General features: G+C 34.7%; 1 protein-coding gene across 1 annotated transcript in view; it reads left to right on the forward strand.

Moving 5' to 3' along the window:
- LOC135130191 (NADH dehydrogenase (ubiquinone) complex I, assembly factor 6) overlaps positions 1-18,811 on the forward strand; it is an 87,040-nt gene that overhangs the window by 13,584 nt on the left and 54,645 nt on the right. Inside the window, exon 3 of the mRNA XM_064057547.1 lies at positions 145-377. Within this exon, the coding sequence (XP_063913617.1) occupies positions 145-377 (233 nt within the window). The remainder of the gene's footprint in view (positions 1-144; positions 378-18,811) is intronic.

Below are 18,811 nucleotides of genomic sequence, written 5' to 3' on the forward strand. Positions count from 1 at the left end.
TGGTTTGTCACATTTGAAAAGTTGATGACATTTTAAAATTATGAGACATCTTAAAAGAAAAATTCTTGGTATAGGTACATGCATTATTGTGCTTCAAAAACCAGAGAAATTTTGTGTAAATCACTACATTTTTTTATGTTTTAGGCTGTACATAACTATGGATTGTCTAAACGAAATTTGAAAAATCTTTTAAATTCTAGAAGAGAATATTTTGGTGTCAACGGTTTTAAAACCTTAGATGAGATGGAAAAATATTTGGAGCTATCTGTTTCCAGTGCTTACTATTTAATACTCCAAGCTTGTGGTATTAAAGACATAAACGCGGATCATGCAGCATCTCATTTAGGAAAAGCCCAGGGAATTGTTCAACAGTTGAGGTAAAGTAACAGAAATCTGAAGTTTATTTGTTTTTTTCGTTGATACATTTCTTGTAAGAATTTGTGTAGAGTTTATTAGATATATACCAATTACTGTTCAAAACATAAATTTAATTTCATTAAGCTTTTTTTTTTAAAGAAGGAATTCAATAAAATTTTGGAATGCGTTACATCATTTTCAGACGGAATATAATTTATGCAAATACTTGTTTTTTTTTTTGGCATTTACAAATAACATCGTATGGTATTTGGTGTTAAAATGAAGGCAGTGTGCAAAAACAAATCATGTTTTGCATACATTATACAAGGTGATTGCGAAATACATGCAAAAAAAATGGGGAATAGCTCACAATATGATTATGTCACTGGGTAAAATTCACGGTCCTAAGTGGTAGCAGTGTCCTAAGTGGTAGCAGTGTCTAGAAAAAATTATTTGAAATTAAATGTAAATTGTTATACGCGTCGCTGGTAATGTTTCGTGACCTACATAATTACTACGATGAATGGGACCGAGCGACTCGAATTAAGAACCAAAAAAGTGACTTTGTCAGGCATTTTTTTAATCGCAACGTGAAAAACGAAAAGGGCTAGTCATCATCGAGCGGTCGGTGAAATCGGGTTATGGTGCAGTTTTCCCATGCAGTGTGTCGATATAGTAATTGGTGTGCATCAGTGGTACAGCATCTCCGAGATGATGATATTTTCAACCTCAAACTCACGATCGTGGCCGTGATAGCACAGAAAGAAGAAGTTGGATTTTCACAGCTAGTAGTGCATCCTACATTAAAAGAACGCGGCCACATCCATACCATGTTGACTAAGTGCAGGGTTTGGAGCCCGCTGATTGTCCACGTTGTGTAACTCACTTTTTGTCCGATGAAACTCCACATGCTCGTCAACAAGTACGATTTCAAGAGATGGTTTTCGATAAATGTGTATCGGTTGGATGAAACAGTTAGTTTGTGGAAATCAACAGCGTCCAGAAATTATCAAAGAGCTTCAACAAGTGAAAGTGGCAGCCGCTACTCCGGTGTTTTTTTACCTATCAACAAACCTCTTGCAACGCTCGGACGCCTCTATTGCTGGTCAAGGACAACATTTTCAACATTTCTTGTAAAAAGGTAGTAGCATTCTAAGTTGCTCTTATTTTTGTTCCAATAACCAATGTAAAATCGTTGTGGCAAGGACCAAACATTCGTCAGAACGCAAAAAAAAATATTGCAAAACAATTTCATGAAGTTTTTCGTAACTTTGTTTTAAAGACAAACATCTGGTCTTTCTACTTAATGGCTTTTTTAGTTTCTTTAAGTGTAATATAGTTTGGTGGAAAATTTGATTCAAAGTCAGATGTGAATAGTGGCCCGATTTTGACGTTCTTCCTTCCTGGCAAATGCCTTAACGCAACGCCTACTGCAAAATTGTTTAAAGCAACGTACTCGATACCAAGTTATAATTTCGTAGGGTTTGAAATTGTAAGATTAGTATAAGTATAAAAATAGGTCGGACAAAAAATTTAATATATTATTTGTGCGCAGTAAATCCATATGAGGACATTTTTTATTATTTCCTGAGCGTAAGTGATCGAGTTCGTCGGCCGACTCTCTACTTTTACGTTTTCTCGACTTTTCATGGCCCTTACAGTACGAAGAAATAGGTCCCTCGTTTTCGTCTGTCTGTGTGTCTGTCCGTCTGTGCGTCTGTCCTTCTGTTCGCCTGTCTGCCGTCACAGATTTTCATTAGACAGATAATCTCCGACAGTACTGGGCCGATTGTTGTCAAATTTTATATTTAACCAAAATGTGCCTAATCATCCCCACCAATAATGTGATGAAGTCACTTTAAAATTGCACATAGTAAATGGGTTTTAAATTGTATGAAATAACAAAGTCCTACACATGTAATTTACGACTGCGTATTGAGTTTTTACCCGAAACGTCCAGATTTAAAAAAAAAAAAAAATCAAAATTATAAAACATTTTGCAATTTAATTTTGAATCTGTAAAACCGAAAGCTTTGAAATCTTGCAGATGGTTTACAGTTATTACACAGGGGAACAAAAAAAAAATCAAATTTTATGCGGTATTAGCTTTGATTGTACTTTCAGTTACTGCTATTGTTGTAGTAATATGTTGTGTGATCAGAACATTTGAAATGACTAGTTCCCAAGATATAGCTCTTCACGAAAATTCATCCAAAAATGTTATTTTCAAACATTTCCCATCAAATCTTTCTGTTTTTTTATTACAGCTTTATCTTAGCGGTGAAAAATTTCTAGGAGAATCATAAAACAATAGAGTATCGCCATTGCGTTGCCAATATCCTAGATAAATATTTGAAAAATTAGGAATTAACATGAGCATTAAAAATTCATTTGTTGTTTAGCCATTTGGACCCATTTCCTAACATTCTTAGCGATTCCAGCTAATAGCAGTGAAAATGTTTTCACCAGTACATAAGGGTAGTGGAAGAAAGGTTCTAAGGCCAATGGAAGCGCAAATGATGACAGATTACTGTTGAACCTCAAAAACAAAGTGTCTTAATTCGAAATATTGTAGAAAATCCTACAAAAAACATGTTTTTTCTCTTTTATTTTTACTTTTGATTAATAATAATGTATACCTAACATATATTAGCAGTTTGTTTTGAAAATAACAGTCTTAAAATAAATTTCATATATTTATTACATATCTGAGGTCGTGTAATGAAGATCCATTTATCTCAAAAACTAGAGTCAATTCGGCAAATCTAATATTTTTTTCGTTTTCAGCAGACTTTAAATACCCAAAATCGACTCTCAAAGTGGTTACCGCAGATCCACTGTCGTTTTAATCCATAGCCGTGCACACAGTTTTCGCAGTGTGTTCAAGGTCTAGCGCTCGCTCGAGATTTTCCTCTGTAAAACGTGTTCTTTTGGGGGTTAATAAGTCTTTCAATTTAGAACATGAACGATCCACGTCACAATTGGTTATGGGACCCTAATTAAAAAATGGGATCAAATTTTCATATGTATTTTGTTCTAGTGTTTGGCTCTGTCATGCCGTCGCAAAATTAATGCAAAGTGTTTAAACCGGGAGTGCTACTAAAAACAGATTCTACTTTCATTTTTAACTTTTTCTCTTGGGAAGCCTTTTAAATTGGGTCACAATACTTTGAAATTTTGATGAAGCATCATGCAAATTTAAAGTTTCAGAGTGCAAATAAACTATAATTTTCGATGAATCTTGACAATTTTGTGCAATGTTAAATATTATAAAAAAAAAATAATATAAAATGCTGCACTATTAAAAATGGAATAAAAAAATTAAAATAAGATTCGTAAAAATGAAAATTATACTGAAAAACCTCCACACAGATAGATACAAATAATTTTTTTTTACTAATTTGCTATTTTACAAATGAATACTGCGCCGACTGCGCCACTTCCAAGCGCTTTTTAATCAAAATACGTTTACTAATCCCTTTCAAAAAATTGATGACGTCAGCTCAAAAGTGTGCCGAATAAATCTGTACTTGTGATTTACCGTTTCATTCATATTTTTTGAATTTGCATATACAGGATGACTTAAAAAAATATTGAATGCGTGAATTTATTGTATTGATTTAGTCAGGAACTACAAAACCGAATGCTTTGAAATCTTGGAGATGTGTTAAAGTTATCATAAGCATGGTAAATTTTTGATCAAAATGTATTTGCTCATCCCCTCTAAAAAATTGATGACGTCACCCCAAAATTTTGCTGAAGAAATGCTATCTTAAATGTGCAAAGTATGATGAGTGTATACTTGTGATTTATCACTGCATTAATATTTTTTATATTTGCTTATACGGGGTGTCTAAAAAAAATTAATGACCGAGTCAATTTATTTTATTGATTAAATCAAGAATTCCAAAACTGAATACTTTGGAATCTTGCAGACTTGAAGTTATTGTAAGCATGGTAACTTTTTAATCAAAACGTATCTGTTTATCAACCCCAAAAAGTTGATTGCGACATCTCAACATTTTGCCGAATAAATCCTTCCTAAAATATGCAAAATATGATCAATCTGTACTTGTTATTTATCACTCCATTCATATTTTTTAGATTTGCTTATACGGGGTGACTCAAAAAAATTAATGAATGAGTCAGTTTATTTTATTGACTCCGTTTTCCCGGAAAAGTTTGGGAATACAACACTGTTATTTTTATATTACACTGCACCAATCCAAGTTGATATAAGTAACGGTGTATCAAAAATGGCGCACTAACGGGGCACCATGAAGTGGCGCAGACTACAGTGAATAAGGGAAAATTATTAGAGATGTACCGACTGTTGGTCTGGCCGACTAACCGACTAGCCGATTATTCGGCCAATAAAAGCCGACTAGTCGGCCGACTGTTCGGCTTTGCTAAAACCGGTTTATAAATGCGACAAACAGTGTGTTTTTTTTCTATTTCTCTGGCTACCTTAAAGGTTTGTTCTATTTTAATAAAAGGAATAACTAAAGTTCTTTTGTTTTCCAAAAAATGTGTTAAATTTGTTTGGATAATTTTAACATTCAATTTTTTTTAGTAACTCAGTACAAAAATAAAGAATAACACAATTTAGGGCCAGTTTATACAACATTTTAACTGAGTTTAAGTTGATCGCGCATTTAACAAGGCCATTAGCGACGTCTGAGTGGCGTAGAGTCGGTCACATAACACTTTAACGCGGGGTTGAAAATTAAATCGCAATTAAATATTTAATTGAGGTTCTGTAAACCGGGTTTAATTGTTTTATATACTATTTTAATTTTAATAAAAAGCCGACTAGTCGCCGACTGCAGCCGACGATGAAAAACGGCCGAATAGTCGGCTTATCCGATCGGTCGGCCACTAGTCGGTACATCCCTAAAAATTATGTAAAAAATTTTAATTGACTTCATTCGAAGTTTATAAAGCTTTCAATATATAGAAATGTGGCATCGCTGTTAGAATGTTTTAACAATGAATTTTCGAAAACTAATAATAATAGGTATAATTGTTTCCATCACAACTTTCAACAAATGTCAAAATGACTTAATATAATCAAACAAATAATAGGAACATAAATAGTGGAAATGGAGTAACTACTAATAGAAAACCATTATGGTTAAATACGTACATTAATAATAATTACAGCAAATGTTCAAATGACAAAATTGCATCCGGAGTTGAAAATCTCTTGGTGTTAAAGCTTGGACTTTTGTAAAATTTTTGGCACTAACGTAAAGCGAATTCCAACATCTTGTACAATTGCTCTTGTACTTCGTAGGGGTTGATTTTCAAAAATGTTGTCGTGTCCATCTGTGTTATTATCGGTGGCCAAGCATGGACACTAACAATAATTATTTATTTGGGTGTAGGCCCATTTCCTTGGAAATGGATAGCTAAATTGCAATCAGGGAGAGGTAATAAGTAAGATGTGGTCTTCATTTAAAAAGTGTATTAAGTATAAATTTAACAGAATTAATAGTTAAAATTGTAAGTCCCAGACAAAGGTTAAATATAATTGCATTCTTAAGGCTACGAAACCGAAAATCGATATTTGACGCGTCCACTAAATAATAATAATCTCTACTTGATAATACAAAAACTAAAATAATTACTATTCACTTCAATTATTTAGATATATGGCATCCAATAGTTGCTACAAAAGGGCCAAATATCTACGTCTCCTTAAAGTTATTTAAAACGATAACGCTACTCGAAATATCCTTAAATAATCTTTTCCTATCCCTGATCCATAAAATATTAGCACAAAACTTAAATTAAATGTCAGTGAATAATTTAATTGACTTCATTGGAAGTATGACGTTAAATAGGTAGGACATGGACGTATGAAGTCCAATCTACAAATGGTACTTTTCACAAGGATCATCCCCTATTACTCTAAGTTACAATAATAAAATTTGGGATGATTAGAATCTATACAAACAATTAAAATAATAAAACTACTATAATATTAGGTAAAGAATTTTCCGGACCTTAAAACACGAGTAACAATGAAAATACTAATTTAAGGTTACTACGTGATTATTCATTAATTATGGCAAGTCTTAAAGTCTTATTAAAGTACGTGGGTCATCTGAAAACCTCCAAGAACCATCAAAATGCCGTGATTCACATCTAAAACAGGGGCCGCAGAGTGCAGTGACCGATTTCGTTATCTTCGTCATTTCATTAATGGCGTTTGCATTTAAGCGACAAAATAGTAACTAATCTCTCAGATAATTCCTCAGTTCTTAATTGATAAACGTTCGCCCTCTTGATGACAGTAATGGACCATTCGGAGGTTCGGGTTAATCACACGTCAGTCGATTATTATCGAAGAAGGCACAAAAGCAAGATAACACATGCATGTCGGTTTAATTTGGAATCTTCACTTACTGAAAACCATGGAACTTTTCCTAAGTCTTCCTTAGCAATTTCGGACAAAAGAACACTCAGCTGGACAAGGCTTCAACACGGCACTACTTGGGTATCGATCGTCGTGGGTACTTCTCGTCTTCGTGGCACACTGGATTCGACTTCCTCTTTACTCTCGATTTTGCGACCTTTTATACGGCGTTTTTGTCATTAATTATGTCTTTGGTGGCATCTTTATGAGTGCACGTGTTGCATCGTGGTATTCGTATTTGGGTCAGTTGATAAAAATGTAATCCTTTTGGGCTTTATTTAGAGGTTTTAAAGTCTTAGTTTCGTTTGTTCCGGGAATTTCGTCAGACTGATAAGTCGCAAAATAGATTGATGGTACTGCGTGAGATTTGGTTTGTTTTATGCTTCTTTTATCTTGCGTTGCGTTATTGTGTAACGCCTGTGTGCCTTATTTACTGGTTGACTAAAGTTATATTTTGTTTGTATGCGGAAGCCTTTGGTAGTTAATTTGGTGTGATTTATTTGGTGTCGGTTCCTCTATGTTTTTAATTGAATGTCGTTAGTGTCACGTGCAAACGTCGTGGATTCTTCTTTGTCTTGTTATCATTTTAACGTCACGTGCTGTCACCATCTTGGAACTTTTGCTTGGGTGTGGTATTTAGCTAGGGTTGACTGAGTGAGTGCTTCTCAATGGTGTGCGAATATAGGTTTGCAATTATCTGGTGGTTGGGTAATGCATACGCGATCGGACATGCGCAATTGGCTTGCTTTTTGCGAATATGCGAATTTAGTCTTTGAGTTAGAGAATTATATTCTGAAGTTTCTTATTGCGGTATTTTGCGGTTTCTCCTCAAGGGTGGACCGTCACAATGTCTATGACTTGTTCTTCTACTCTTGGTGTTTTTGTTGTTCGGGGACGGCTTTTGTCGTGGTAACAAATCACTTGTGCAATGTTCCCAGTTTCTCTCAAACGCTGATTAAGCCTCACAGATATATTTTGTCTGGGTGCCGTCCGAAAGGGTAACGCAAAGCGTATTCTCTTGCCGCAGCAGTAAAAGTTCAATTGTAAGCACCCAGAATAGAAAACATATCACAGTAATCATTGATGGAATACATTTTAGAAATCTAACGACAGAATTGTCACAATTACTGACATTTGGTTATTTTCTTTCCATTGTTTGTTTAATATCATTACCATGGCAAGACACCCCTAATTTATTTTGAGAACTGTTGGCTATAAGCAGTTCTAATGCTTCTGGTAACAATTGTTTTAATTTTTTCCAATGTTGCCACTGTTAGTTACAGCTGATTTCAAGGATTTTAAGGACCCTAGACATTCTTTATTTTTAAAGATCAGATATTCTCAGTGAGTAATCTTGTTTTTTGTGATAATATGTATGATTTAAGGTAATTTTAAAGAACATCAAATGAATAGATTTTTATCAATGCCGTCTTTAAAGATCAGTAGATCAAAAAATAAATGCTTCAGAATTTTTAAAATATTTTTCTGGTGATGACTGTAGTCCATTCTAGTGTGTGGTGCTCCGTTAGTGCGCCATTTTTGATACACCGTGTATATGTCCTTGCAAAAATGTTGATGACGTCGCACACTGGTCCCAAAATTAAAATTTGCGGCCAAAAATCGTAACATAGTTGAATTTGCACCAAAATTCGTACACAAGGGTTTTTATGGCCGATAATTATGAATATGCTAATAAAAATATCATTTACAAAATGGCTGCAATATGGCGGAAATTGAAAAAAAAACACGTGAGATTTTGATAAATAATACACAACGATCATTTATGTCGACTTCTCGAATGTAAAAAATGAGTGGGATAATAAATGAAAGTCATTTTAGTTAAAAAATTGAGAAGAAAGTTATATTTAATACAAAAAAACGAGAAAAACCACATATATGCTACCTATAATACAGACAACTACAAATTATTCTGAATCACTATCAGTTAACTCAGAATCTATTTCAGAGTCACTGTCTACATTCGAGACAATTCCTAATTTATGTTGAGAACTGTTGGCTATAAGCAGTTCTAATGTTTCTGGTAAAAATTGTTTTAATTTTTTCTTTGGAAGCTTTTTGAGGCTCGAAATATAAGGATCAGAAGAAACAAGTAGTCTGTTAAGATGTATTTAACAGACTACTTGTTTCTTCTGATCCTTTGTTTTCACTCTGGAAAATTTTCGAGAAAAATCCGAATGATACTTTTTAATGTCCTTGTTCCTTGTCTCTTGAGCTTCCTCGGATAACTGCCCAATAGGTAATAATGCTTTTTCAATAAATTCTTTTGCGTGTATTAACACTTTATGTACCGAAGTGGGCATGTAGTACCATGGATATAAATTAACGAATAGTTTTGCTGTGTTAATAGAAAATTTTTCGAAAAGTTCCAAATTAATGTCGTAACCACTAGAGATTACCTGTAGGATGACAAAAACGTTTAATGAATGTCTCGTCAATGCCTGTTATGTTCGCCGAAACTTAAAAATTCGCAAAAAAACGTCGAGCAGTGTTGCCGTCATTGGAACTTGCAAACCCAGGCTTTGGTTTGTCAACTATTAATCCCAATTGCAGGCGAAATTCACGTTGAAGCTCCCTTTTTCTCTCGCTGACTGCTTTTTTCTCTTCAGCATTTCGTGCTTGCCATTTTTTAATGGAAATTTGTAAGATAAATGCAAGACACATTCGAAGAACCTGATCCATGCGTGTAGAGTGGATAGTCCAAATCTAAGATTTTTTATTATTATTATTATTATAAACTACGGCCCCAACAGGCAAAAGCCCAATTACGGAGACCAAAAAAAAAAGAAACAAAACTAAAACTGAAAATATTTCTTTCAAAATAGGTTTTTTTAAAATCTTATCAAGGTCATTAAAATTTTTACTAGTTGCTCCATATAAATAACAACGCTGCGATGACTTTGTTCCTGTAATAGCACTGCATACTTTTCCATCAATCGCCAAAACAGCATCAAACTACTTAACTCCAAATTAGAACACCTTTTATGAGAACAAAGTCACAATGCACAAATTTCTGCGCACGACCACTCTCGAGAAACGCTAAACGACAACTGCAATTTTCAGGGTAATAAACGTTTATTAAATGATTTGCCTATTGTTATAAGGTAGCCTAAACATCCTTCTATCTGACGGGCCAATTTCAAGTTGGTTTGCAATTAATTGCAAGCGCTGTTGCTATGGTGATCTCGTAGAACTCTTAATACAAACCATTATATTTTTGCGAGGTTACCATAGCAACGCAGCTTGCAATTAATTGCAAACCAACTTGAAATTGGCCCGTCACTCTTTAGTACAAATTCTTAGAATCGCTTGTTCCGTGTTTCCTATTTTGGCCGAGTTTTCCCAACTTTGGACCTGTGTGCGTCGTCACAAAATTGTGTGATTTGCTTAATTGTACTTCAGAAGCAAGGGAAGTTCTGTCGAAATAACTTTTGACCATTTTTTTTCTTTTAAATCGGAGATATTTTAGAACAAATATCATTGGTAGCATGTAGATTACAGCGTCAAGAATTATATTTATCATCCTGAACGTTTTATACTATTTATTTGCCAACGGTGTACAAGACACAAAGATAGAGGTCAATTTACATCGAAATATATCATGCAAACGTGATCAACCAAATTTATTTATTTTTTAATTAATTTTTGGATTATTGGATTAAAATGGGCAGAAACCGATAAAATCTTGAACACACCACGGATGTAAACGGTGGCCTAACTGCTTTAGCCGTCTTAAAATCCTCGCTAGACACTCGGAGTTCAAACAGGCGGCTGCGGCGGTTATGGCACTATTTACATTCCTAGGTATGTTAATTGCTATAACATTTCTAGCACGGTAAAAGGGTTTTTACTGGCGGACAGAAGGATATGACTGGAGCCCGTTACCTTGCGTGTATTGTTCAATATTTTATTTGTTGCTCACTTGTAAATAACTATTATAAACTATTAAAAACTTTAGAAGGTCCGATATTTGAAAAAACATCGTATGAGCTTTAGACGTATTCCCTTGGAAACGCACCTATTGTGTTGTCTAGTTCTGTCATTTAGATTTTTCAATTTATCGTTTTCGATGTATTGAAATGAGTGTGGCGCAAGCTATATTACTGAGGAAGCAGCAATTGTGACTGGAAATTTGCCTGAATCAACTTTGGATGTCATTTAAAATTATAATAGTTTAAAATATATGGCTGTCGTGGACAGTGAATTTCGTCCACCCAATTTCTTTGACAGAAAAAAACTCTAAATTAGCTCTTAGATCTTTGTAACCTTTTTCTGTCATTTTGACATAAAGGGGCAAACATTTTTTTATACGATCCGCGGTAAGCCCAAAAGTGTAGCGACATCCCGTCTTGGAAAAGGGAGATTAGTTTACCTTCATTAAAATAACTAATCGATGGCAGGTTCGAAGCTAAATTAATTTACATTTGTCTTTCATAGCAGCTCTGAGAAGTTGAAAAAGTAACATAAAACAGGTATAGTCGCGGACAGTGAATTTCGTCCATACAATTCACGCGAATTCACAAAAATTCACTGTAGTCGGTGCTTTACTGTCATGATGAATTATCATGATGACTGACGTAAGTATTGTCAGATTTAAGTTAGCTCCGAACCTGCCAAATGGCAAGTTAAAAGTATACAGGCCTCGAAACATACGATGTAATCTTCAAACATGTCAAGAAAGCGAAACATCTGTCAACATGTGGGTATGGATTTCTGTAGGGTCATGTTACACGTTCCAGAAAAATAGAATATTTGACTGTTGTATTCTAAACACCTACCTGTGCTGCATGTAATAAAGTTTTTTCCCCTCCTGACATGTAAACAAAATATTCATACACGTTTGACATGCCGCGTAACAATGACTTTACGCATCAAATATCAATTTACCGTTGCTTTACCGCCTTTGGGTGCCAAAGTAACTCAATATGCATTAGCCTCTAGAAGCTATAATAAAAAAAGTTCTGTATAAATAATAAAAAAAAAAACATACTAGAACACTACTTTACGTCATGCTTTGTTCAATTAAAACTTTTGAATTAGAAAAAATGAATTATTTAAAAAAATTCACATGGTGCCATCTCGTGGTTGTCGGTATTATAGAATCCTTCAGTAAAGTGTCGAAAATGTCACTTCATTTATTTAAATTTCGGAGAATATTTTTAAAAATAAATATTTTTTAAAATAAAATCAATGTCGGGGAAAAAATTGAATACAATTTTCGTGCGTTAGGCATTTTGCAGGTTTCGGTCCCATGCCACCCTCCGCTTCGCGTCGGGTGGCAAACTAGGACCTTAACCTGCAAAATGTTACCTACCGCACTCATAATGTAAATAACTATTTTGAGTTTCTTTTATAATTTGAAATTGTTTTCTGTTTGGTCTTGCATTGATTTCTAATCCGAGAAGCAGGTATGATAGGAGGCTTAATTACCAGCAGATAATAATTAGCTTCGTTGGAGTGCATGTTTATTAGAAGGAGTTATTTAAAGCGAAAATTTAGCTACTAAATTTAGGCCGTGTCGTACCTGTTTTACTTTACTTTTCATCTTCTCAGAAGTGCTATGAAAGACAAATGTAAATTAGTTTGCCCCTTTATGTCAAAATGACAAAAAAAGGTTAGAAAGATCTAAGGGCTAATTTAGAGTTTTTTTCTGTCAAAGAAATTGGGTGGACGAAATTCACTGTCCACGACTACGTCACGGGCTAAATTTAGTAGCTAAATTTTCTATGAAAATTCTGCAAATTTTCGCTTTATATAACTCCTAATAAACATGCACTCCAACGAAGCTAATTATGATTTGCGTAATTGAGCCTGGTATCATACCTGTGTCTCAGGTTATAAATCAATCCAACACCAAACAGAAAACAATTTCAAATTATAAAAGAAACTCAAGCAACTGTATTACATGCAGCACAGGTAGGTGTTTAGAATACAACAGTCAAAATATTCTATTTTTCTGGCACGTGTAAATGACCCTATAGAATTCCATGTCCACATGTTGACAGATGTTTCCCCTTGTTGACATATTTGAAGATTACATCGTATGTTTCGAGGCCTGTATACTTTTAACTTGCCATTTTGGCAAGATTGAAAGATTTTGTCGTCTGAGAAAATAACTCCAAAACCCTTCAGGCTACATGAGATATTGTAAAGCAAACCCAATCTCTATGCTCTATGGTTTTCGAGTCCTCGTTCCCTAAAATGCGTCGCCGGGCAGTTCTTGCTGATGATTTGGGAAAATTAGTAGTCGCTGCAGCTTCAACTACGATTGTAAATGGCATGTCTTCCACAACTTGAACGATCGCATGATTTTCACCAACCCTGGTGATGCGACGGGGATCAAGTTGATAACTAACACTAGTCCGCGATAAGCCCAAAAGTGTAGCGACATCACGTCTTGGAAAAGGGATATTATTTTCCCTTCATTAAAATAACTAATCGATGGCAGGTTCAGAGCTAAATTAAATTTGACAATACTTACGTCAGTCATGATGATAATTCATTACACAGTAAAGCACCGACTACAGTGAATTTTTGTGAATTCGCGTGAATTGTGTGGACGAAATTCACTCTCCGCGACTGTACGGTCGTGGACAGTGAATTTCGTTCACCCAATTTCTTTGACAGAAAAAAACTCTAAATTAGCCCTTAGATCTTTCTAACCTTTTTTTGTCATTTTGACATAAAGGGGCAAACATTTTTTTATACGATAACTAACACTAGTCCGCGGTAAGCCTAAAAGTGTAGCGACATCCCGTCTTGGAAAAGGGAGATTAGTTTACCTTCATTAAAATAACTAATCGATGGCAGGTTCGAAGCTAAATTAAATTTGACAATACTTACGTCAGTCATCATGACAATAAAGCACCGACTACAGTGAATTTTTGTGAATTGTGTGAACGAAATTCACTGTCCGCTACTGTACCATCAGGGACACGGAAAACTGGGCAGAGGTGTCATACAATTGTCAAAATTTCTAAACCAGACCTTAGCTATTCATAACCACACTTTTAATGTTTGGTGTATTTGTCATTTTGACACTGACAAAGTCGAAGTTTTATTAAATTGGTTTCAGTTATATTAACATGCAACACTGTGTCCTTTCAATGATTCTCGTAGTTGCGAATGCCAGCTGTCCTCAAACGGCGACGAGCAGTTTTGACATTGCCCGGAAAATTGGTAATTATAGTTGCTTCAGCAGCACTGGCAAAAGGGCTCTCTCTGATTATAGCAAGCAAAGCTTCGTCTTCGTCAAGTGCAGAAACAAGATGTTCCCCTGAGCTTGGACGACGTTCCACAGTCTGCTCTCGTCTCTATTTCTGCACGATCAAATTCACCGTGCTTTTTGGAATGCTCAAAGTTACGGACACTTACCGCTGTGACATCCCGCTTTGAATAAGACCTACTACTCGAGATTTGTTAACAATTGATTCAGCTGGCATGTTGAACAAATTGATATATTTTAAAGTTAATTTAACAGTTTTTTCGAAAATATCAATCACGTGGACGCTAAAGGTGCATTTACATTGACATTTTTTGAAATGACAAGAACAGACTGCCCAGGATTCCATGTCCCTCATAGTATGAACACGAGCAGGTATGTCAAAATTTTACTGACTAGCTTTACAGGCTAGCCAGTTAAGTGACATTTTCATGTTGAATACAGTGACTTGATAAATTGATGTTTACAAGTGAGGAACAAATAAACCATAATTACAGCAGTAATTAATATTAATCATCAACTTGAGTTCGGGCGAGCATCGAAATGTAAACAGAGATAAGTACAGACAGCACAAGTTTTGAGTTTGGAGGACAACAGAGTCGCCAACAGATGGACACACCAAAAGGTTCCTTGATGGCTCCTTGTACGCACAATTGTTTGCGTCCACACTAGATAAATGTTAAATGGAAAAATTTTAACTGCCTTTTTTTAAAATAATTACAAAACAGAATAATTTTAGATTTTGACAGGACTGCTTGCTACTACTACTTAGAAAATCCTACAACGGAATCAAAGTTCAAGATTACATGAAAAATGATAAATGTAATAAATTTTATTTCCTTTATAAAATGAAAATTAAAATGGCGCTCATCTAGGAAAGAAAAAATATCGTTTTTCGCCAGCCGTCTTAAAAGATGTCACTTTTAACGTCAATTTTGGACGGAAAACTTGACGTTTTTGTGAGAGTAAAAAAAAGTTGCGTTACTAAAGTAACAACGTCATTTTTGCCTTTTTAATCCTAGCATTAATTTTTTTTTTTAATCCTAGCCTTAAAAAGTTTTCAATTGTTTTATTTTGAGAATGAAATGCTATTAATATTTTCCAATTTTATTATTAACTTACATTGTTATTAATTATTTAAATTTTAAAATTAATATTGAATGTACAATAAGAACAACTGCGATTGATTTGGATTAAAGATTTTCCGTCACTATTATCATTTTTCATGCGGTCAGTAATAATATTTTGCGCTAACACTTCTACCGCTCCTGCTGTCTGGTTGGTCACAGTGTCAAAATTCAGGTTTACTGCTCCCACATTCCTACTTATTCCGTCTTCACGTGTGATCATTCTATTCGTAGTTCCACTACTTGTACCTGATTCTTCTAGGTTTACTTCGCTCACATTCCTATTCGTTGCGTCTTCATGTATTTTACTTGTGGTTTCACTACTTGTACCTGGTTCTTCCAAACGAAAAATTTTTTTTGCTACATCTTTTTTGTGTTTAAGAGACTCTTCTATGTAACCTTCGGCTACACTGCCAGATTTCCACCCACCGTGCCTCTTGAGGGACGTAATATCACCGCCATAGGGCCGGCTCTAAGGGACCAGGCGCCCCGATGCAACTTTCTGTTCAACGCCCTTTAAAAATTGTTTGTAAAAAAAACAAACAAAATTTTGTAATCACATATCTTTGTAGAGAGATACTTTTAATTAACAAACATACATAAAATTATGATGAATCAATCTTAATATATAAAAGTGTTTGTCCTGACTGACAGACTAACACATTCATCAACGCAAAGCCTGAACTACTGAAACTACAAACATGAAATTTGGACAGTAGGTTCCTTTTGTGTCATAAGCACCCATTGAGAAAGGATTTTTGGAAATTTCGCCCCAATGGTACAAAATTTGTGTACCTCAATGTTAATCGAAATTTAAATTTAAAATTAGTGATGACAAACAGCCATGGAATGATACACAGAACCAAATTCGACTACGAATCGGAACAGTGAAAAATATAACAAAACTGTTTGAACAACCACCACAACCAGCCGACTAGACTTGGAAGATAAAATTTTTAAGTTTATGCCGACAAGGGTAGTTTTATGGTAAAAACAAATGTCACAAATGTTAGAAAAACATTTAGTTTTGGTCATACCGCTGTCTCGTCAAATTGTTACCCAGATAATAATCATAAATCCGGTATTTTTTGTCGGTATTGATCTAAAGGTCCAATCACCCAACCCAAAGACACACTCTTTTTCAATTACTTATTATAGTCAGAAAATGCCAGGAATTGACTTCTTATGACTTATGACCTATTTTGGTAAACCACTCCCCATAGTGGAATTTTAAAATGTAGCTTTTTCTGAAAAGTTTTCGATGGGCGCCTTGGTTTGTTCCTGCTATGATATTTTGTACGTAGTGATTCAATGCAAATCTAATATTAATTTATTTCTATGGAGTTAACACAAAAGCATAGGCGCCGCCCGGCGCCCCTTGTCATGGGCGCCCCGATGCGGTGCATCTTTCGCTTACCGTGTTAAGCCGGCCCTGCACCGCCAGAATCCACAAAAAGCGTGGCAGAAGTCCGACGTAGGCAATGTCCGCTGTATTCTTTAAAGTTTTCTAGCTTTAAATATTTGGCTACTTCTTGGGGTACACCACTAATTTTATGAATGCCAACTACTTGTCGATGGCACATTCCGTCGACATATTTAATAAAAAACCGACCTTCATTAAACATTTTTGGACGAAGCGCAACATACTTTTCGTAAAATTTCAAATACTTTTCCCCCATAACCGTAAATGATCTGGGTTTTTTCGTTTTGGTATCAGGAATTTTTACCAATAAACCTGCTTTAATATTTTCAATATCTTCAGTTTTTATTTGTAATAGTTCGTGACACCGACAAGCTCCGCTAACGCCAAAGATTACAACAATCTGAAATAAAATTCGTAAAATAAATATAAGCTCTTCATTAGGTTATAAACATACTTTCATCATCAGGAATTTGAAATCCGGAGCCGTGTCTAAGAAAACTTCTATTTGTTCATTAGTTAAAACCCTTGATTTCTTTGGAACGTATCCTTCTCCTTGTTTCTTTATAAACGCTTTTAATTTTGAATACTTTCCGATTTCTATGCCATTTTTTATATTTAAAGTTGCTTTCACCATGGAATACTGCGACCACAGTGTGGATGACTTCATTTTTGTAGCCAATTCGGAAAAATATACCAATAGGACGTTCTCAGAATAAGTTTGAATCTTTTTCCCTTCGCACCATTTGATGAAGCGGGTATACGCGCACTCATACACTTCGCGCGATTTTGTTGGTAACAAGTTCAGTACCACGTTTTGTGCTTCTTCTAGCACATCGGGAGGTAACTCTTCTTCAGGATTCATTATTAACACTGCAAACGTTTTCACAAAACAATGGTATGTAAGCAAACAAAAAAAGCCTTGACGACGTGGATACCAGACTACTTTGCAGATTGATTCATTTCTGCTCGATCTTATTGTTATCAATATTTTGTATTTTTGAGATTTACTTTTTGGCTGGCGAAAAAGTAGTATGTTTCATTCGGATTAAAAGTCAGTTTTTGACTCGCAATTTTGCATCCGCTCGGCTTCGCTTCGCTCCGCCTCGCAAATGCAAAATTTGCTCGTCGCAAAAAATGGCACTTTTAATCCTAATAAAACAATCTACTATTTTCTCCAGCCTTCATAAACATGACAGTTTTAATGATAATTTCAACACTAAAAGTAGATGTTTTAGTAATTAGGAAAAAATTGCGTTACTAAGACAATTTCAATTTTAATCCTAGGATTTAAAAGTCTTTTAAATGCTAGGATTAAAAACAAATAATAATTAATGTCAAACTATATTTTTTCGTCAATTTTGAAAATACTAATAATGCTGTATTTAATATTTTATAATTTTATTAATAATTACTATTATTCCTTGTAATAGCAATGTTAACAATGTTTGTCAATGTTGCTGCCCTTTCATTGTCAGTTACGTCTTTGGTTATATCATGGCCGACTAGTATAAAGATTATGGCCTGTCCAAAGGAATGCCAAAGGTACCATACGTGCTGCCATCTTTAATAATTCAAAAACGACAAAAGAATTATTAACACTTTTTGAAAGGCACAAAGGCATTCATACCGAAACAAACCACCATTACACGTTTTGAAGTCCCATAATGTCAAGTCAAATTAAAATTTTGCTAAATTATTAAGTGTAATTATTAATAGATGGCAACACGTATCGTACCTCTTGGACAGGCCATAATCTTTATACTAGTCGGCCATGGTTATATTTACTTCATGCTCTTCGGTGGTTTTTGGGGAATCACTCTACTCGTACTCGCTTCATCTAACCGAAAAATTTTTCGCACCACATCTTCTTTTTGTTTCACTGATTCCTCTATGTACCCTTTCGCTACACTATTCGATTTTCATCCTCCGTGTCTCTTGAGAGATATAATGTCACCTCCAGCATCTACAAGGAGAGTTGTTGTTTATAAATACATTTTTAGTCTGTTTTGCATTATAAATGAAATCATCAAAAAGTAATTTTATTACCAATAAATTTTTACAGTACAATTTTGGAATATGCTTTAAAACGTTGTGTAAAGCAATAGCGACCACCACAACTGTTAACACAGGAAACTGTTTTTTTTTTCAGAATACCAAATGTGCTGTTACGAATTGAAAATTCGCAGTAGCTATTTCGGTTTTTATTGGCATTCTCGGATCGGATTACATTTTGTTTACTCGTT

Source organism: Zophobas morio, unplaced genomic scaffold (assembly GCF_036711695.1).
Source record: "Zophobas morio isolate AGI-343-1 ecotype UQ-CSIRO unplaced genomic scaffold, CSIRO_AGI_Zmor_V1 ptg000017l, whole genome shotgun sequence".
NCBI classification, from domain to species: domain Eukaryota; kingdom Metazoa; phylum Arthropoda; class Insecta; order Coleoptera; family Tenebrionidae; genus Zophobas; species Zophobas morio.